General features: G+C 40.9%; 1 protein-coding gene across 1 annotated transcript in view; it reads left to right on the top strand.

The window, feature by feature from the left end:
- Positions 1–22880, top strand: part of LOC307111802 (testis-specific gene 10 protein-like) — a 150831-nt gene that overhangs the window by 33208 nt on the left and 94743 nt on the right. Inside the window, exons 4-6 of the mRNA XM_079791903.1 lie at positions 8193–8258; positions 9885–10052; positions 10425–10580. Coding sequence (XP_079648029.1) covers positions 8193–8258; positions 9885–10052; positions 10425–10580 — 390 coding nt within the window. The remainder of the gene's footprint in view (positions 1–8192; positions 8259–9884; positions 10053–10424; positions 10581–22880) is intronic.

The following is a 22880-nucleotide window of genomic DNA, read 5'->3' as shown; positions in this document are numbered from 1 at the left end:
ACCAGTTTCTTGATAGAATTTATATTTTAAATTCACATAGGGGTCATTATTAGACTGGATCTCTGGTAGCTTCTGTCATTATTTTTACCTTTGTATGTGATTTGGTCAATGAAAAATATTTTAAAACCTACCATGTGGAAGGAAAGGTAAAGCTTATTTAAGTTTTAACCCCCCTACACACCACACCAAAAACACACACACACACACACACACACACACACACACACACACACACACACTACTCCCTCTTTTCTCTGCTTGCTTTATTTTTCTCAGCACTTTCCTACTACTTTACCCCTCCCTCCTTCTGCTCTAGCCACACTATTATTGTGTGGCTTACTACACTTACTATTCCTTGGAATTTAGCAGACATCTTTTGTCTTTAGGACCTTTGCTGTAGGCTATATCTTCTGCCTGGAGTGTTTTCCCAGATTTTTATAAGATTGACTTCCTAAGTCTTTGCTGAAAGGGCTCCTTTCATTGAGGACTTCTCTGATCACCCTGTTTAAAATTCCAACCTGCTCCTTCATAGACACCCCAATATCTTTAACTCTGCTCTTTTTTTTCTATTGTACTATATAATTTATTTATTTTTTATTGTCTACCCAGCTTGTAAGATCCTCCAAGAAGACCCTTCAACATTTCTTATAATACTGGTTTGGTGGTGATGAACACCTTTAGCTTTTTCTTTTCTGTGAGGCTCTTTATCTGACCTTCAATTCTAAATGATAGCTTTGCTGGGTAGAGTAGTCTTGGTTGTAGGTTATTGCTTTTCATCACTTTGAATATTTCTTGCCAGTCTCCTCTGGCTGAAAAGTGACAGTTGTATGGGTGCTTCTTTGTTGGTAATTAACTGCCTTTTTTTTTTTTTTTTTTTTTGCTGCTTTTAAGATTCTTTCTTTGTCTTTAACCTTTGGCATTTTAACTATGATGTGTCTTGATGTGGGCCTCTTAGGATTCATCTTGTTTGGGAATTTCTTCACTTCCAGGACTTGTAAGTCTTCTTTCACCAGGTAGAGGAAGTTTTCTGTCATTATTTTTTCAAATAGTTTTTCAGTATCTTGCTTTCTCTATTCTCCTTCTGGCACCCCTATGATGCAAATGTTGGTACACTTGAAGTTGTCCCAGAGGTTCCTTATACTGTCTTCATATTTTTGGATTCTTTTTTCTTTTTTCTGTTCTGATTGGGTGTTTATTGCTTTCTCATATTTCAAATCACTGATTGGATTCTTGGTGTCCTCTATTCTGCTGTTGATTCCCTTTAAATTATTCTTCATTTCAGTTAGTATATACTTCATTTCTGGCAGATCCTTTTTTATGAAATTGATGTTTTCACTAAGTTCCTTGAAGTTCTCATTAAGTTCCTTGAGCATCCTTATAACCATTGTTTTGAACTCTGTATCTGGTAGTTTGGTTGCTTCCATCTCATTTAGTACTTTTTCTGAAGATTTCTTCTAGTCTTTCATTTGTGACATGTTTCTTTGTCTGCATTTTGGCTGCTTCCCTGTGTTTGTTTCTGTGTATTAGGTAGAGCTACTATGTTTTCTGTAATTGGTAAAGTGGCCTTGTATAGTAGGTGTCCTGTAGGGCCCAGTGGTTCACCCTCCCCAGTCACCTGAGCTGGGCACTCTAGGTACAGGGCTGTGTGCACTTTCCTACTGTAGTTGAGCCTTGATTGCTGTTGCCATCACTGGGAGGGATTGACCCCCAGGCCAATGGGCTGTGAGTGCCAGCTGCAACTATAGCTAAAGAGCTGCTGTGCAAGAGATGCCCCTGTGGAGCAGGACTTGCTCCAGTGGGCCTTTGGTGCTCACCAAGTCTGCTCCTTGAGTGTGCTGCTTGTGGATGTGATAGGGATAGCTTGTACTGTAATCTGGGATGGTCTGAAGCTGATCACCAGGTGCACTGGCTCTGAGGCCTCCTGGAAGGTACAAAGTCAGCTACTGCCTGTGCCCTGTTTGGGATCACCCAGCTTAAGCTACAGAGTCATCTGCATATGGCTGCTATGTGTGTCAGTCTTGGAGGTATCCAGGAGAGGCCAAGCTGTGAACCTTGGAATGCTGCTGCTAGTGTGGGGCCTTGGGGCACTTACCTAAAGAAATGGGGCATCGGGCCTCTTCTTGAGTGGTATAGAGCATGCTGAGGGCAGCTGCTGCTTGTTTGAGTGATTTTAGAAAAGACTGAAGCCTGAGTCAGGACAGGCAATTCATATGGAAAAGCCACTGCAAACAGCTTAGGTGAGGCATAGTATCACCAGAGTGGAGTGAACAGTGTGGGCCAAGTTGATGAAGACACAGATATGGCTCCTGCCTATCAGCTCTGTTGTCTCGGCCATGGAACAGTGACCTCTGCCAGCACTTTTTCTGGGAGAAAATTGCCCTCCAGTTCTTGCCCTGGTGCCAGATAATTTAGTTTCTTCTTGTATGTCCCTGGATCCTTTCAAGCTGCTGCCCCAGTGCTGGAGCTCAGAGAGAGTGGGTCCGAGTAAATCTGTGTGCAGGCCCTTTAAGAGGAGCTGCCTGGGACTTTAGCAGCCTCTGTGTCACCAGCCACAATCCTGCTGGTTTTTACAGCCCAAAGTTGCAGGGACTTCTCTTCTTGGCACTGGAACCCTGGAATGAGGGGTCTGGTGCGGGGCTGTTACCCTTTACTCCTCATGGGGGTAGGGAGAGTTCCACAGCCACGATATCCCTCCCAATGTTTAACTGCCGCTCCTGGGTATTGGACCAGTCTGTTCTGTACCTCCACCCCTCCTACCAATGTCAATGTGGCTTCTTCTTTTTAAAAAAAATAAATTAGTTCCACTTTTATTACTAGAGAAAGCTGTGCTATATTTATTTACTTATTTAGGACATTTTTATTGACTTCAGAAAGGGAGAGGGAGAGATTGATAGAAACATCAATGATGAGAGAGAATCATTGATTGGCTGCCTCCTGCATGCTCCCTACTGGGGATCAAGCCCACAACCCTGGCATATGCCCTTAACTGAACCTGAACCCCAGGACATTTCAGTCTGCAGGCTGATGCTCTATCTACTGAGCCAAACCAGCGAGGGCTCAATGTGGCTTCTTTAATTCTCTAGTTGTAGGGCTTCTGTTCAGCCAGATTCCCAGTGGTTCTGAATGATGGTTATTCTGTGGTTTAGTTTTAATTTTGATGTGGTTATAGGAGGAGGTGAATACCATGTTTACCTACACTGCTGTATTGACCCTCCTATTCTATATATTTTTTAAATGACATACTCACTATCTGACATATATTTTACCTAATATCTTTTGTTTTTCTCTTTTCAACCATAATGTCAGATCTGCGAGGGCAGAGGTTTTTGTCTGTTTTAGTCACCACTAAACCAAGCATATAACACAATGTCAGATGCATAGTATGCCCTCATTAAACAATTGTCAAATAAATGACACTGGTTAGTATCTTTTCATTTGGGTCACTTATAATTTTGTTTTTCAGAGTGGAATCAGCATTATGTTTTTATATGAAAAATAATACATATCTATTATTAAAATATTCAGTCCAGGAGGTCATGGTCTGATTCCAGGTCAGGGTACATACTGGATTGCCGGCTGAAGCCCCAGTAGGGGACGTGCAGAAGGCAGCTGATCAATGATTCTCTCTCATTGATGTTTCTAACTCCCTCTCCCTTCCTCTCTCTGAAATCAATAAAAGCATATTTAAAAATATATATAGTAGGGACCCAGTGCATGAAATTCGTGCACTGGGTTGTTCCTCAGCCCAGCCTGCCCCCTCTCACAGACTGGGAGCCCTCAGGGGATGTCCTACTGACATCCCTGGGGAGCGGGCCTAAGCTGCAGTCTGGCCTCCCTCTGCGGGAGGCGACTGGGCTGATCAGGGGAAGGCGCCAGCCCCATCACCCCGCTGCTACAGGCACTGTCATCCACCGCAGCCACCAAGGTGTTTTCATCAACATGGACTCCAGTCCCTTCACCATGAAAAAATGACAACTTTCTTTAGGCATTTTCAAGATGTGTCTTACATAGAATATGACATTTCTTTCTTAATTTTTTTTTTAATCCTCACCTCAGGATATGTTTCCATTGATTTTTAGAGAGTATGGAAGAGAGAGAGAGAGGGAGAGACAGAGAGAAACATCAGTGTGAGAGGGACACTTTGATTGGTTGCCTCCTGCATAAGCCCTGACCTGGGCCCCGGTCTGTAACCTAGGTACATGCCCTTGATCAGAATCCAACCCGGACCCTGTGGTCTGCAGGCCGAGGCTGTATCCACTGAGCCAAACCAGCTAGAGCAGGATATGACATTTCTTAGCCCCTCCAGCAGCAGACCTTCATTTTTTTTCTCCAGGAGTGTGGTAGAAAAACCCTAGATCACCTTGGATTCTTATTACCCAAGTTACAAAGAACACTGCAAGTGGCGGCATACAGGGAGCTTAGCCAATGAGTGGTCAGAAAAGGTGTTTACACTCGAACTGGTTTGGCTCAGTGGATAGAGCGTCGGCCTGCAGACTGAAAGATCCCAGGTTTGATTCCTATTAAGGGCATGTACCTTGGTTGGGGGCACATCCCCAGTGGGGAGTGTGCAGGAGGCAGCTGATTGATGTTTCTCTCTCATCAATGTTTCTGACAGTCTATCACTCTCCCCTCTTCTCTGTAAAAAATCAATAAAATATATTTTAAAAAAAAAGAAAAGAAAAGGTGTTTCCTCTGCAGCCCATGCACAGAAGATCCCCTGTGTTCCGTCCACTGGGCTAAGGGCGTGTCCCCAACCACTGGGGACATGCCCCCAAGCCCGGCGGCCCCGCGTTCACTGTGTCTGTGGGCTGGGGGGCGTGGATGCCACCAACACAGCGTGCAGCGGCCACCGGGAACACACCCCCAAGCCCAGGAGCCCCACGTTCGCTATGTCCCCAGAGCTGGGGGGCGTGGACCCGGGCTGCTTGGCACAGGCACACATGCAGGTGGCTGCGGGGCGGAAGTTCCCACCCTGCCTTGCAGCCACTTGCGCTTGGTGGCCCAGCTGCTAGTTCCGGGACCCAGCCCGCTTGGTGCCCCTGGCTGCTTGTCCCGGGACCCAGCCTGCTTGGCGCCCCTGGCCGCTCGTCTTGGGACCCAGGCTGCTTGGCGCCGGCGCCTTTAGGCTACTCCTGGCCGGGGGCATTCTGGGACCCTAGCCACTCAGGGCCTATGCATGGGCCTATAGGCTTGGAGCGTCCTGGGTCCAAGGATGTTCCTGGGATCGGCTGCTCAGTGCCTGCACATGCAAATTAACCTGCCATCTTTGTTGAGTTAATTTGCATACTCACTCCTGATTGGCTGGTGAGCGTCACGGAGGTACAGTCAATTTGCATCTTTCACTTTTATTAGTGTGTGTGTGTGTGTGTGTGTGGATATACATATACATATATATATATATATATATATATATATATATACACATATACACACACACATATATAAATATATATACATATATATACTGTATATTCTAGTGTATATATATCTATATATATAAAGAGGTAATATGCTAATTGGTCCTAATGGTGTCCCCGTCACCACCGGTCAACAGGCAGGAGCTGGTGGGTGGGGACGGGGGCGGAGAGTTCTGCCCCCAGCACAGGCGCACAGAGGCCTGCCCAGCGCTAACGTCACACTGACTCGGTGGCAGAGGCCGCTCCAGACGGAGGCATGCGTGGGCAGGAGCTCCTGGGCAGTGATGGGGTGGGGACTTGCGCCACCAGGACATGAAGCTGCTGCCAGGGCAGCCCCCTTGGTGGAGGTGTGCGCAGGCCTGTGGCACCGCCCAGCCCAGAGGGGGGTGTCAGGATGGGGCGGGCCTCTGCGGAGAGCTCTCAGCACTCCTGTGCCAGGCTCTGAAGGCGCAGAGAGGAAGGGAGAGCACATAGGCAGTTAGGGGGTTTAGACCAGGAAGGGAGAGCAGTTAGGGTCATCAGGCCAGCAGGGGAGCAGTTAGGTACACAGGAGAGCAGATAGGGGCATCAGGCAGGCAGGCAGGTGAGCGCTTAGGAGCCAGTGGTTCTGGATTGCGAGAGGGATCCTAGATTGGAGAGGGTGCAGGCCAGGCTGAGAGAACCCCCGCCCCCTGTGCACAAATTTCGTGCACCGGGCCACTAGTGTGTGTGTGTGTGTGTGTGTGTGTGTGTGTGTGTGTGTGTGTATAACATCTACCATAATCATACCTTGCTATAATTAAACATAATCTATCTTCCTCAGTTTATATATTATTTGTTTCCTTCTATCTGCATCTAGGATATTTGTGTATGAATTTATTTATTATAAGAATGTATCATACTAAATAAAATTTTTGGCCTTGAGTTTTTATACTAATTTAGTATCTACATCTTTACGTACAATTCAATATATACCCATTTTTTTAGTTTCTGTGTGGTATTATCAATTGAAGCATTGAAAACTGTCTATCCAAATTACATATATAAGCTTACCCAAACTGTACATAATTATGTCTCATACCATAGCACCCCTTAATATTTCATTAAAACTAGAAGCCTGATGCATGAAATTTGTGCAAGACTAGGCCTTCCTTCCCCTGGCTGCCGGCACCTGCTTCCCTCTGGCACCTGGGACCCAGGCTTCTCTCCAGCTACTGGCAGGCACCTGGGACCCAAACTTCCCTCACAGCCCTGGCTTCATTGGGAAGGATCGCCGGTCTAATTAGCATATTACACTTTTATTATAGATATCACTTCCAGAGAAATCTTAGAAAAGTACTTTGGTCAGAAGAACAAATGAGGTACAATAATCCCAGAATATATTTGAAATATAGTACATTTAAAAATATAGTACATTTTAGGCCCTTGCCAGTTTGGCTCAGTGAATAGAGTGTCAGACTGAAGGATCCTGGGTTTGATTCTGGTCAAGGGCGTGTACCTCAGTTGCAGGCTCCTCCCTGGCCTGGGCTCTGGTCAGGGCTCGTGCAGGAGGCAAACAATTGATGTGTTTCTCTTACATCAATATTTCTCTCTGTCTTTCCCTCTCTCTTTCACTCTCTCTAAAAAGCATTGAAAAAATATCCTCTAGTGAGGATTAAAAAATAAAATAAAATATAATACATTTTATTTTATTATTATATATTTTTTTGGTACCAAATTACTTTATTTGAAGGAATGGTACAAATGAAAGACATGAGTGGATGATTTGGTACAAGTTATGGAAAAGGCAAAGCTAACTCCAACATGCACATGTTGCTTTGGTGACCAGGGAAGTCACCCCCCGTGGCTATGGGAAGCAGCCAAGGCTTAGCTCTCCTCACTGTCTCCCAGGTGTGCTTGTCAAAGAGATACTCTGCCATGCCAGTTTCAGGGGCCCACAACCTGCACACGTTGGTGACGTGATCACCCAATTCTTTGATGGATTTCACCTGCTCATTCAGGTAGTGAGTCTCAATGAAGTCACACAAATGAGGGTCATTTTTGTCAGTGGTCAATTTGTGCAAGTCCAGTACTGACTGATTCACATTTTTTAATACACACTTCATTACATTCAACCCATTCTCCCAGTTGTCACGGACAGGTTTCTTGATGTCCTGAGGGAAGATTCAGCCACCTCGTTGGTTTTGCAAAAACAGAGAGAAATAAATTTATTAAACTAACTTGCCAACTTTTAGTAGAGAGCTTTACAGCTTTGCATAAAAACATAGTCACTGGCCTCTAGGAACATACAGTTTAGTTATACACTAAGTATATAACTATGGGGAACTATATTATGACACTGGGTATGTTTGATATCATAAATCTGATAAAAAAAGGTTTTTTGTGGGTTGGATTGAACTAAACTATTAAAAGAGTTCAGAGGAAAAGACAATCACTTCTGACCATGGTGATTTAGAAAAACTTAAAAAATCCTAGTCATTCTTTTATTTCTTCTACATTATTATCTTCAGGATTATAATTAGTATTACCATTTTTTTCTAGTTTGTGGGGAGTAATTTATAAAGTATAATCAATATTTTATATCAGGTAATTTAAAGGAACTGTTATATATCATCCTAGGTTCTTTTATCAGCAACAGTAGGTACACATAAAGTGGTAGAATATAGTTTCTTTTGTAAAATATTCACTGTCTGCATGTTTTTATTTTAAGTGGCTTGCTTTTTTGATTCTCTTTTCCCAGTTAAATCAGTTTACATATTTAAAATCCCAATAATTTTTTTCTGGCTTGATTTTTAGATTGAACTCATTTGCCAGCAAAATAATATAATAGCATTAGAAGATACAGTAAAAAGACTTAGATCTGTAAGTACAGTTTTCTTAAATATATATTCAGGAATAATTTTTATTCTGTTAGCATAATAAAACTACAAAAATTGTATGTATGTTCCAACTCTCTTGATTTTGTGAACAATCCTATATAATAAAGAGGTAATATGCAAATTAACCCTCACACCCTCACAAGATGGCTGCCTACGACCAGACTGGAGGTGGGCAGTTAGGGGTGATCAGGCTGGCATGCAGAGACAGTGAGGGGCAATCAGGCCAGCAGGGGGACTATAATAAAGAGGTAATATGCAAATTAACCCTCACACCCTCACAAGATGGCTGCCTACGACCAGACCGGGGGTGGGCAGTTAGGGTGATCAGGCTGGCATGCAGAGACAGTGAGGGGCAATCAGGCCAGCAGGGGGACTATAATAAAGAGGTAATATGCAAATTAACCCTCACACCCTCACAAGATGGCTGCCTACGACCAGACCGGGGGTGGGCAGTTAGGGTGATCAGGCTGGCATGCAGAGACAGTGAGGGGCAATCAGGCCAGCAGGGGGACTGTTAGGGGCAACCAGGGAGGCAGGCAGGTGAACGATTAGGAGCCAGTGGTTCAGGATTGTGAGAGGGATGTCCGACTGCCGGTTTAGGCCCGATCCCGGGGATCAGGCCTAAACCGGCAGTCGGACATCCCCTGAGGGGTCCCAGATTGGAGAGGGTGCAGGCTGGGCTGAGGGGACCCCCCCCCCCCGCCCCATGCACGAATTTCGTGCACCGAGCCTCTAGTAAAAAATGTTTGTGTTCTACAATCAGCCCTCTGCTTGGTGCACAGGGTACTCCCATGTGTAAGAGCAATGCTGTTCTTGCTCCATTTCATCATTATTCCCTGCTCTCCTAGAGAACTTTTGGTTAGTTCTATTAATGCCCTTTGCTGTTAATTGATTTAAAATGATAACTGTAAAGTAATTTAATTCTCAACATGGAAGATACATTTGTCTACATATTTACTTTCATTCTTCTTAGTAAGAAATATCTGTAAGTCAAATTTTGTTGTTTAATTCTAAGTAATATGTCTTTTAATTTAACCATGTGAAATGAAAACTGCTCTGTTTAGACATTTTAATGTTACTATTTAAAATAATTTGGAAGACCGTCTCTGTAAATATATTTGTCATTTTCTCCCAATACAGCATTGGTAAAATAAATGTTGTAAAGGAAATGTTTCTAAATATACTAAACTGAATGGGAATGCACTTGAAAGTTCTTATAAGTATAGAATATCCAGCATTCCTTTAATATATTAATTCCTTGGACAGTTATTGAACAAAAACTAAACAAGTTTTTCTAAGCAATTTTATTTTTAGGATTTATAACTACATCTTTGGACATTTCTGGCCTCTCTGAAATTTCTTTACCTTATTTCCTTCAAAATTATTGGGTAAATATATGGATACTTTTAGTTAAATAAAAATGTAGAACATTCAGAAATGCTGGAAAGGAATGATATCTAACTGCTTTTTTAAAGTATGATTTTTAAAAGTTATTTTTAAAATACCACATTTATTATTTTTAAGGATCCTGTGTGTGTTCAACTTCATGTAGAAAATGATGCTGTAGTTTAGCTTGAAATAATGGCCTAATTTTTTTCTCCCTGGCAAGATAATTTTAGAGACTGAAAAAGCACAAAATAAATCTCCTTCCAGACTTGATTCCTTTATCAAGACCTTAGAAGCAGACAAAGATCACTACAAGAGTGAAGCTCAAAACTTGAGAAAGATGATCAAAAATAGATCTAAAAGTCCAAGACGCCTGTCACCATCTTCCCGGGTAAGTTTTGGAAAGTTATAAATATTTTGGAATTTGTTGCTCAAACACTGACTTTTATTCTTTGATTTACCTAATCTGAGAACAATTCAGGTTGATTGGCATGAATTGGTCTATCAAAGAGGTTGGGGGACAGAGGTCTCTTTGATGGACAGTGGATCTTTAAATTTGGTTCTTTAGCCTCAGCATTAATCCTGGTTGGGAGGTAATCAGACAAATGTAGAACAATTTTGGAGGAAGCTGTTTAAAAGTGGGTGATTTTTAAACTTCTTTTTCATCATTTCCTTTCATTATATTGTCACGGTTGCTTAAGTAGAGACTGTGAATGGCCATCATGCAAAGAAGAGCTTCACATTTCTTATCCAATAATTGTAGGCTACACACTGTGATGTAGAGCTTTTGAAGACCACGCGAGACCGTGAAGAACTTAAGTGCATGCTGGAAAAATATGAGCGTCATTTGGCAGAAATTCAGGGTAATGTCAAGGTTCTTACATCTGAGAGAGACAAGACCTTTCTTCTTTATGAACAGGTAAACTTGCTTATAAGGAAACAAAATATGTAAGTAATAACAGTTAGCTCTAGAGATACGTAATTCTTTAGGTATACTTCAATCTGTCAATCAAATTAATTTAACTACCAGTTAGGAATTACCTTCGGTCTTAAGATATTTTTAATGAAATCCTCTCTAATAAAATGGTAATATGCAAATTAACCATCACTCCGCTACATAAGCCACGCCCACCAGCCAAGCCACGTCCACCAGCCAATCAGGGCGAGTATGCAAATTAACCCCAATCCAAGATGGCTACAGTCACAGAGAGCAAGGTTTCCCAGGAAACAGAGGAAGCCAAGCTTTCCATAGCCGTTGCAGGCCTAAGCCTCCACTCAAACTACAAAGTTTCAATTATAGAAGGTAAACAAATTCAAACAAATGGCAGCAGAATGGAGCTTGAGAGAGCAGGCCAGGGTTGCCGGCGGCAACAGGGGAAGCAAAGCTTTCCGCACACCCTCGCCGGGCTCACCCGCTTAAGGCTACAAAGTTTCAATTGTAGAAGGTGAATTAACTGCCACAGAAATGGCTGCCGCCCCAGGCTACAAAGTTTCAATTGTAGAAGGAAAATAAATTCCAGATACCAGGGCCTCCCCTTGGGTTGCCAGGGTGCGTGGCCGGCCTGCAAACCACCACAGGCCCCTCGCTCAGGCCGCCTCACACCCCAAGGGAACCCCCACCCTTATCTGTGACACCCTTCAGGGCAAACCAGCTGGCCCCCACCTGTGCACCAGGCCTCTATCCTATCTAATAAAAGAGTAATATACAGATTGATCATCACTGCAACACACAATATAGCTGCCCCCATGTGGTCAAAGATCCTGCCCCCATGTGGACATGAGATGGCCACTACAAGATGGCCAGCAGGAGAGGGCAGTTGGGAGGCACCCGGCCTGCAAGGGAGGGCAGTTGTGAGGGACCAGGCCTGCAAGGGAGGGCAGTTGAGAGGGACCAGGCTTGCAAGGGAGGGCAGTTGGAGGTGATCAACCCTGCAGGAGAGGGCAGTTAGGGGTGACCAGGCTGGCAGAGGAGGGAAGTTGGGGGCAAACAGGCTGGCAGGGGAGCAGTTAAGCATCAACCAGGCTGGCAGCGGAGTGGTTAGGGGGTGATCAGGCTGGCAGGCAGAAGCGGTTAAGGGCAATCTGGAAGGCAGGCAGGCAAGCAGTTGGGAGCCAGCAGTCCTGGATTGTGAGAGGGATGTCCGACTGCCCGTTTAGGCCCGATCCTGGTGGGATCGGGCCTAAACGGGCAGTCGGACATCCCTCCAGGAGTCCCAGATTGGAGAGGGTACAGGCTGGGCTGAGGGACAACCCCCCGCCGTGCATGAATTTTGTGCACCGGGCTTCTAGTATAATATATTTCCCATACAGTATTTGTGTACACACACATGTATGTTATCCCCATACCCATATAAGGTCATATAAATGCACAGAAATAGTCTGTTTTGTTTTGTTTTTTAATAAGAAATGAGGAAAATGTTCAATGGGAGGATTAAGTTCAAGGTAAAAATATTTGAGTTTGGAGATTAAAAAATAGTGACATATTATTTTGATTTATTATCAGTCACTTTAGAAACTGCCATAGAATTTGTTTAATTTCAGAGAGTAAAATCAGTTTATAGTTTATCTCTATTTTTTTGCTTAAAATTAATAGCTTTATTAACCAAATAGTTTATGTAGTCCACAAATATTAAACACCATATATTGCAAACATAATTTATTTTAAACATATTAAATTTAATTAAGAATTACAGCAACTTTATGCATGGTGATGGGCTTGCTACTCTAAGAGAAAAAAAATTGATAAGATGGAGACACTGTTAGTTTGGTTTTTTGAAGTTTTAAAGTTCACCTTAGTGGGTTTTATTATAGTTTGAAGTGAAATTTAATCATCTTTTTTTAAATAACTACAGTGACTTTGGATACCACGATTATGTGGCCTGTTTGTTTCATTTTTTATATGGCAAGGCAGGGCTAATAAGGTTAACTGCTTTGCCCAAGAATAGCAGGAATCAGTCCAGATTTTCTGACTCCTATTTGGGTCTGCTCTATTCCATTTAATTAAGATTGTTATAGATGAATTGGCCGAGGGGGAAATGGATGTATATGGGCATATATCTTAATATCCTATATAATAAAGAGGTAATATGCAAATGGTTGCTACAGCGTGAGGCGTAATGACCAGCAGCAGGAGGGTGGAGAGGTACAGGAGGGCGGGTCAGTGGGCAGAGTGCTACAGGAGGGCTGGGCAGCGAGTTACGTGATGCGGAGAGCTATTAGCGGAGGTGGGTCGGGGGGCCAGCTGAGGCAAGTCGATGCAAGCTACTCACACACAGATTCGTGCACATGGGCTACTAGTATAAAATAAATGCCCAGAGTATGTAGTATACTATAGAATCCTTTTGGTTAAATCACAATACTCTTTTCTTTCACTCTAATCTCAATCTTGTTAATTTCTTCTCAGTAGTATCTTAATAAGATTTTACTATACTTAAAATTTAAAACATTATATTAACTATTTAGTGGATGCTACATGATATTCTCTTCCATAATTAGCTTTCTTATTTTTAGTTTGAGCAGTTTACTAGTAAATGGCAGCTACCACTTCTAAGTGTGCGGCATGACTACTGGGCTTTGATTAGAATTCCCTGGTGTCTGAAGTGTGTGGGGGTGATTACTGGGCTTTGATTAGAATTCCATGGTGTCTGTGTCTATATCATGAAACCTGAGTCAATGTACATACATGATTATAGGGCCAGGACTGCTAAGGGGCTGGAACGTCCTTTAATGAGACGCCTATGTGCGTGCAAGATGTGAGATTATTTTACTGAAGCCACTGCCTTGAAATTCCTACACTTGCTTGCATATATTATAAGTCAGTGATTTTCAAAATTTTGCCTATTCCTTTTCTTCAGACAGTTTTATGCTGAGATTTGAAGTGTAAAATGGTTAATGAGAAGCTGCTGTGATCCACCCAATTGCCTCATTAAGCCATGGAGTCCCATGGAACACAGCTTAAAAACATTCACAGACACTGTTTTCTATGTTTGCAATCTTGTTGGGGATATAAGATATATTGTATGTATTTGGTGGCTTTTTTTTTGTTAGTTTAGCTTAAGTAGTCTAAAGATATTGAAAAATTAAATGAGTGGGTATTTTCTTTATGGTGATCAGGAAATCTTTACTAGACTATGTAGATTTTGAGTCCTGAGGGTTGTATAAATGGGGTTTCTATTATCTTAAAAGGGATAAAAAGGAACATTTAGATTAAAGAAATGATGTGAGGCATATGACAAAGGTAAGTGATTCAGTCAAAGACTAGCATCAAAGGTATGTGACAGTGGAGGAAGTGGGAGCTGACACTTGAGAGGTAGATTGAACTAGAGCAGCAGTCTGCAGACCTTTCTGTGAAGGCCCAGGTAATAAATACATTGGGCCCTGAAGGCCATGATCTCAGTCATAGCTATTCAGCGCTCTTTTTGTTTTGCAAAAGCATCCACGGACGATATACAAAGGAATACCTTCACTGTTTTATAACAACTTTATTAGTGAACACTGAAATTTGAATTTTGTATTATTTTATCTGTTATGGTATATTTTTCTTCTTTTGATTTCTTTAAACCATTTAAAAATGTAAAAACATTATCAGCTTATATAGATCTACAAAAAACAGGAGGCTCACTGGATTGGGCCTATGAGCCAGTGTAGTTAACCTGTTTCTGGACTATATGGTAGAGCCTGTATACTGGGCATTACAAGGAGTTTATACTTTGCTTTATAACCAATGGGCAGTTTTGTTTTGTTTTTAAGCAGAAGAAATATGACAAGTGCTGGTGAGGATGCAGAGAAAAAGGAACCCTCATGCTCTGCTGGTGGAAATGCAGACCGATGCAGCCACTGTGGAGAACAGTATGGAGTTTCCTCAAAAAAAAAACTAAAAATGGAACTCCCATTTGACCCAGTGATCCCACTTATAGGAATATATCCCAAGAAACTAGAAACACCAATCAGAAAGGATATATGCATCCCTATGTTCATAGCAGCACAATTTACCATAGCTAATATTTGGAAACAGCCTAAGTGCCCATCAGCAGATGAGTGGATGAAAAACCTGTGGTACATCTACACAATGGAATACTATGCAACAGCATGGATGGACCTGGAGAGTATTATGCTAAGTGAAATAAGTCAGTCAGAGAAAGATAAATATCACATGATCTCACTCATTTGTGGAATATAATGAAGAACATAAACTGATGAACAAAAACAGATCCAGACCCACCGAACGGATGCGAACCCGAGAACACGGGTCCCCAATTGGCGCAAGCATGCGGATTCAGAGGAGCTCTACACTCCCTCATGGAAAGGTCAGATTTCGCCTCGGATAAGGAGAGAGGGAACTACATAACGAGACACCCGGAGAAAAGAGATCATGGGGAGACAAAGAAACAGCCCGCATATGAAAGAAAAGCAGGCATCACCAGAAAAGGAAGTAAACAAAATGGAGGCAAGCAACCTGTCAGAGAAAGAATTCAGAGAAATGGTCATAAGGTGGATGAAAAGAATGGAAGACAAATTTGACAATATGTGTAAGAGCCGAGAGGAAATGAAGACGAACCAAGAAGAAATGAAAAATGACATCACTGCTGTAAAGAACTCAATAGAAATCATCAAGAGTAGACTAGAAGAAGCAGAGGACTGCATCAGTGAGCTAGAAGACAAGGTAGGAAAAAAATACCCAAGTAGTGCAGCTTCTAAAAAAAAAAAAAAAATTAAAAAGCAGGAGGAGAGCCTAAGGGAACTTTGGGACAACATGAAACAAAACAACATCCGCATAATAGGGGTTCCAGAAGAGAGGAAACTGAGCAAGGAATAGAAAACCTGTTTGAAAAAATAATGACAGAAAACTTCCCTGATATAGGGAAGAAAAAACCCACACAAATCCAAGAAGCTCACAGAGTCCCAAGCAAAATGAACCCCAAAAGACCGATGTCAAGGCACATTATAATTAAATTGACAAACATCAACGACAAAGTAAGAATCTTAAAAGCAGCCAGAGAGAGACAGAAAGTTACCTACTAAGGATCCCCCATCAGACTAGTGACTGATTTCTCAACAGAAACACATCAGGCCAGAAGGGAATGGAGTGAAATATACAAAGTCATGCAAAGGAAGGGTCTGAATCCAAGAATACTGTACCCAGCAAGGCTATCAATCAAAATTGAAGGTGAAATCAGGAGCTTCACAGACAAAAAAAGGACTAAGGGAGTTTATTACCACCAAAACAGCAATGCAAGAAATGCTAAAGTGTCTGCTGTAAAAAAAAAAGAAATAGGAAGCGAAGAAGGAACACAGGGGTAAAGAATAAAAATGGCGACAAACAAGTACCTATCAATAATAACTTTAAATGTAAATGGGTTAAATGCCCCAATCAAAAGACAATGGGTAACGGATTGGATAAGAAAACATGACCCATATATCTGCTGTCTATAAGAAACCCACCTCAGATAAAAAGACACACACAGACTGAGGGTGAAGGGATGGCAAAAGGTTTTTCAGGCGAATAGAAATGAAAAAAAAAGCTGGGGTAGCAATACTTATATCTGAAAAATTATATCTCAAAGTGAAGGACATAAAAAGAGATAAGGAAGGCCACTTCATAATACTAAAGGGAGCAATCCAACAAGAAGAAATAACTCTGGTAAACATATACACACCCAATACAGGAGCACCCAAATACATAAAAAAAACTCCTGGAGGATATCAAGGGAGAGATTGACAGCAATACAATCATAGTAGGAGACTTTAATACCCCACTATCACCATTGGACAAATCCTCTAAACAAAAAATCAGCAAAGAAACATCAATCCTAAATAACTCACTAGACCAGATGGAATTAATCGACATATTTAGAACATTTCACCCCAAAGACACAGAATATATATTCTTCTCAAGTGCACATGGGTCATTTTCAAAGAAGGACCATATATTGGGTCACAGGCAAAGTCTCTTCAAATTCAAGAAGATAGAAATTACATCAAGCATCTTCTCAGATCACAGTGGCATAAAACTGGAAATCAACTACAATAAAAACAATCCAAAAAAATCAAACACATGGAGACTAAATAGCATGTTATTAAACAATCACTGGGTTACCAGAGAGATCAAAGAAGAAATAAAAAGCATCATGGCAACAAATGACAATGAAAACACAACAATCCAAAATCTATGGGACACAGCGAAAGCACTCTTGAGAGGGAAGTTCACAGCTCTACAAGCCTACTGCAAAAAAAAACAAGAAACAATGGTAATAAATTACCTAACCCTACAAATCAAAGAGTTAGAAAGAGAGCAACAAGAACAGCCCAGTGTAAGCAGAAGGAAGAACATAATAAAGATCAGAGCAGAGATAAACGACATAGAGACCACAAAAACAATACAAAAGATCAACAAAACCAAGAGCTGGTTCTTTGAAAGGATAAAGAAGATTGATGAACCTCTAGCCAGGCTCACCAAGAAGCAAAGAGAGAGGACCCAAATAAAATCAGAAATGAAAGAGGCAAAATAACAACAGACCCCACTGAAATACAAAGGATTGTTAAAAAATACTATGAACAACTCTATTCCAACAAACTAGACAACCTGGAGGAAATGGACATTTTCCTCGAAAAATACAACCTTCCAAAACTCAATCATGAAGAATCTAAACATCTCAGTAGGAAGAAATTGAAGCAGTCATCAAAAAGCTTCCAGCAAACAAAACCCCGGGGACAGACGGCTTCACAGGGGACTTTTACCAAACATTCAAGGAAGAACTAAAACCTATCCTTCTCAGACTATTCCAAAAAATTCAAGAGGAAGGAACACTTCCAAGCTCCTTCTTAAAGCCAGCATCACCCTAATACCAAAACCAGATAAAGACAACACAATGAAAGAGAATTACAGGCTAATATCCCTCATGAACATAGATGCCAAAATCCTCAACAAACTTCTAGCAAATCGGATTCAGCAGAACATCAGAAAGATTATACACCATGACCAAGTAGGATTTATCCCAGGAATGCAAGGATGGTACAATATCTGCAAATCAATAAATGTGATACATCACATAAGCAAATTGAGAGATAAAAACCACATAGTCATATCAATTGATGCATAAAAAGCATTTGACAAAATCCAACACCCATTTTTGATAAAAACTCTCAGCAAGGTGGGAATAGAAGGTTCATACCTCAACATAATAAAAGCCATATATGACAAACCCACAGCCAACATCATACTCGTGGGCAAAAACTAAAACCATTTCCCCTAAGAACAGGAACAAAACAGGGATGCCCACTCTCACCACTCCTGTTCAACATAGTACTGGAAGTATTAGCCATTGCGGTTAGACAAGAAGAAGAAATAAAAGGCATCAAAATTGGAAAAGTAAAAGTGTCCCTTTACTAAAAGAAGTAAAACTGTCCCTATTCACAGATGACATGATATTGTACATAAAAAACCCTAAAGACTCCATCAAAAAACTATTAGACTTAATAAATGAATTCTGCAATGAAGCAGGATACAAAATTAACGCCAAGAAATCTATGACATTTCTATACACCAATAGTGTACTTACAGAAAGAGAGACTAAAAAAGCAATCCCACTTACCATCGCACCAAAAAATTTAAGATACCTAGGAATAAACTTAACTAAGGAGGTAAAAGACCTATATGCGGAAAACTACAGGACACTGAAAAAAAGAGATAAAAGACATAAACAGATGGAAGAACATACCATGTTCATGGATTGGTAGAATCAACATCATTAAAATGTCCATACTACCCAAAGCAATCTATAGATGCAATGCACTCCCCATTAAAATACCAATGGCATATTTCACAGACCTAGAAAGAACTCTTCAAAAATTCATCTGGAATAAAAAAAGACCCCGAATAGCCTCAGCATTCCTGAGAAAGAAGAACAACGTAGGTGGGATCTTAATACCAGATTTCAAGCTGTATTACAAAGCCACTATTCTCAAAACAGCATGGTACCGGCACAAGAACAGACATATAGATCAATGGAATAGAATAGAGAATCCAGATATCGACCCAAACCACTATGCTCAATTAATATTTGACAAAGGAGGCTTGAACATACAATGGAATCAAGACAGTCTCTTCAGTAAGTGGTGTTTGGAAAATTGGACAGATACATGCAAAAAAATTAAACTAGACCACCAACTTACACCATACACAAAAATAAACTCAAAATGGATAAAGGACTTAAACATAAGACAGGAAACCATAAAAATACTAGAGGAATCCACAGGCAGAAAAATCTCAGACGTATGCTGAAGCAATTTCTTCACCGATACCGCTCCTAGGGTAATGGAAAATAAAGAGAAAATAAACAAATAGGACTACATCAAAATAAAAAGCTTCTGTACAGCAAAAGAAACCATCAACAAAACAACAAGAAATCCCACTGTATGGGAGAACATGTTTGCAAATGTTATCACTGATAAAGGTTTAATCTCCAACATCTACAGGGAACTTATACAACTTAATATAAGAAAGATAAAGGATCCAATAAAAAAATGGGCAACGGACCTAAATAGAATCTTTTCAAAAGAAGACACAAGGAAGGCCAAGAGACATATGAAAACATGCTCAAAGTCACTAATCATCCGAGAGATGCAAATCAAAACGACAGTGCGGTACCATCTCACACCTGTCAGAATGGCAATCATCAACAAATCAACAAATGACAAATGCTGGGGAGGATGCAGAGAAAAAGGAACCCTCGTGCACTGCTGGTGGGAATGCAGACTGGTGCAGCCACTGTGGAGAACAGTATGGAGTTTCCTCAAAAAACTGAAAATAGAACTCGCATTTGATCCAGTGATCCCACTTCTAGGAATATATCCCAAGAAACTAGAAACACCAATCAGAAAGGTTATATGCACCCCTTTGTTCATAGAAGCACAATTTACAATAGCTAAGATTTGGAAACAGCCCAAATGCCCATCAGCAGATGAGTGGATTAGAAAACTATGATACATCTACACAATGGAATACTACGCTGCTATAAAAAGAAGGAATTCTTACCATTTGCAGCAGCATGGATGGACCTGGAGAGCATTATGTTAAGTAAAATAAGCCTGGCAATGAAAGAAAAATACCACATGATCTCACTCATTTATGGAGAATGAAGAACATTATAACCTGATGAACCAAAAGATAGATACAGAGGCAATAAAGCACAGAACAGACTGTCATATTACAGCAGGAAGGCAGGGGAGTGTTGGGGAGGGGAGGAAAGAGATCAACCAAAGGACTTGTATGCATGCATATAAGCACAACAAATGGACACAAGACACTGGGGGTGGGGGGGTGGGATGAGGATATTGACGGGGTAGGGGAGGCTGGGGGAAGGTCAATTGGGGAAAAAAAGGAAATACATGTACTACTACATGTAATAATTTAAACAATAAATAAATAAATAAATAAAAGATTAAAAAACAAAAAACAGATACAGACAGAAAAGTATCCATCAGACAGTCAACCCTCAGACGGAAGGTAGGGGAGAGTGGGGGTAAGAGGGAGAGATCAACCGAAAGACTTGTATGCACGCATATAAGCATAACCAATGGACACAGACACCTGGGGGGTGAGGGCATGAGCGGGGATTGGGGGAGAGGGGAAGTAATGGGGAGATAAGGACACATATGTAGTACCTTAATCAATAAAGAAAAATTTTAAAAAAGATATATGACTCAAGCCACATTTTTACAATTTTGACCTGCTAAGAATTTTATATTGTCTCATTTGTCTCATGTACAATCTTTATATATTATCTTTTTTAAAAGATCTTTATTTTTGAAAGTATTACATATGCCCCCTTTTCCCCCATTGACCTCTCCCACCCTCTCTCCCACCCACTCACCACCATTCTCCCCCAGGCCTTCACCACCCTATTGTCTCTGTCTATGGTTATGCATGTACCCATATGGCATATGAGTTCATTGGTTGATCTCTTCCCTCCCACCGTCCTCCCCTGCTTTCCCTCTGAGGTTTGACAGTCTGTTAGATGTTTCTATGTCTCTGGGTCTATTTAAGTTCATCAGTTTTTGTTGTTCATTAGATTCCCTATATAAGTGAGATCATGTGATATTCATCTTTCTCTGACTGGCTTATTTTGCTTATCCTAATGCTCTCATGGTCCAACCATACTGTTGCAAATGGTAAGAGTTCTTTTTTTTTCCTTTTTTTATAGCCCCATAGTATTCTATTGAATAGATGTACCACAGTTTTTTTAATCCAATCATCTACTGATGGGAACTTATGCTATTTCCAAATCTTAGCTATTGTAAATTGTGCTGCTATGAACATAGGGTGCATATATTATTTCTGATGAGTTTCTGAAATCTTGGGATATATTCCTAGAAGTGGAATGACTGGGTCAAATGGGAGTTCCATTTTTAATTTTTGAGGAAACTCGAAACTGTTTTCCACAGAGGCTGAAGTAGTTTGCATTCCTACCAACAGTGTACAAGGATTCCCTTTTCTCCACATCCTTGCCAACACTTGTCGTTTGTTGATTTGTTGATGATAGGTATTCTAACAGGTGTGAGGTGGTACCTTATTGTTGTTTCAATTTGCATCTCTCGGATGATTAGTGACCTCAAGTTTTTTTTTCATATGCCTTTTGGCCTTCGGTATGTCCACTTTGGAAAAGTGTCTATTTAGTTCCTTTGCCCATTTTTTAAATTGGGTTGTTTGTCTTCTGTTTGTTAAGTTGTATTATTTCCCTATAAATTTTGGAATTTAACCCCTTATCAGATCTTTCATTGGCAAATATGTTCTCCCATGAAGTGGGTTCTCTTGTTATTTTGTTGATGGTTTATTTTGCTGTGCAGAAGCTTTTTATTTTGATGTAGTCCCATTTGTTTATTTTTTCCTTAGTTTCCATTGTCCTAGGAGATGTATCCATATATATATATATATATATATATATATATTGCTATGAAATGTATGAGATTTTGCTGCCAATTGTTTCTTCTAGGATTTTTATGGTTTCACGTCTTAAAATTCATTTTTAGTTTATTTTTGTGTATGGTGTAAGTTGGTGGTCTAATTTAATTTTTTTGCATTACAGGTATATACTATCTTTTTATATAACAACTAGAGGCCTGGTGCAAAAATTCATGCATGGGTAGGTTCCCTCGGCAATCAGGGCCGATTGGGGCCTTCTGGCTGCCGGCTGGAGCCTTTCTTCCAGCTGCCGACTGCCAGCCAGGACCTGCCTTCATTCCTTGCTGCCCCTGGTGTTCTGTGAACGTCATAGTGAGTGATCGAACTTGGTCTCCCAGTCGAATTCCCGAGGGGACACTTTGCATATTAGCCATATATATATATATATATATATATATATATATATATATATATATATATATATATATATATATATATTCTCCTTCAAAAGAACTGGAGAGCGGAAATCCATGGATTCTTTGGAAGGCCATTGTAGTAGTCCATGCATGAGGCATTAAGGGACTAAGCTAGGATGCTGTCAAGGAAGACTTGACCAGATTTGATTAGAGCCAAAAGGAGGGAGGAATGGGAAAGTCTGAAGTTCTGTTTTGAATGACTGAAGGAATGTGGTAATAGAAAAAGAAATAGGGAAGTCATTGGTGATATGATGAAAAAGATATGTTTGGTTCAGACAGATGGAGTTCTGGTAGGAATCGCCATCAGGCAGTAAAGAATATGGGAATGGAGAGGGGAGAAAAGCAAGAGTTGAATATTTCTATTTAGAAGTCATCTGCTTAGAGGTGAATTTTGGGCCTTCAGAGTATATGAGGTCTCTGAATGAGAAAGCTATATATAGAGGATTTGGGGAAGTTTTATTGGATTGGAAAGAGAGAAAGAAGATAGGAAACCAAAGCAGAACAATATTATAAGACCAGGGGAGAGAGAAATATCAAGGAGGGTGTTCAAAACAATGTCAAATGTTGCCTAAGTATCAAAAACAAGAACCAAGAAAAGGCCATTAGATTTGGCGAAGTCATTAGTAGAAATTCTGCAAATAGTGGGTGTGGGAGCCAGGTCATAGTGGGGTGAGAAAGTGGGTAGTAAGGAACAGGCTATGGTACAGACACTGAAAACAAACGAGAGTCATAGGTTGGTAAATGGGCACAACTGGATTAAGTGACAGGTTTTCAAGATATGGGAGCCCTGTGCAGGGTTGAAGGCAAGGGAGAAAGAGCCAGAGCAGAGAGTGAGAGGAAATTA

This window comes from Cnephaeus nilssonii (genome assembly GCF_951640355.1).
Source record: "Cnephaeus nilssonii genome assembly, chromosome: 15".
Lineage (NCBI taxonomy): Eukaryota > Metazoa > Chordata > Mammalia > Chiroptera > Vespertilionidae > Cnephaeus > Cnephaeus nilssonii.
This window is presented reverse-complemented; position numbering and strand designations above follow the sequence as displayed.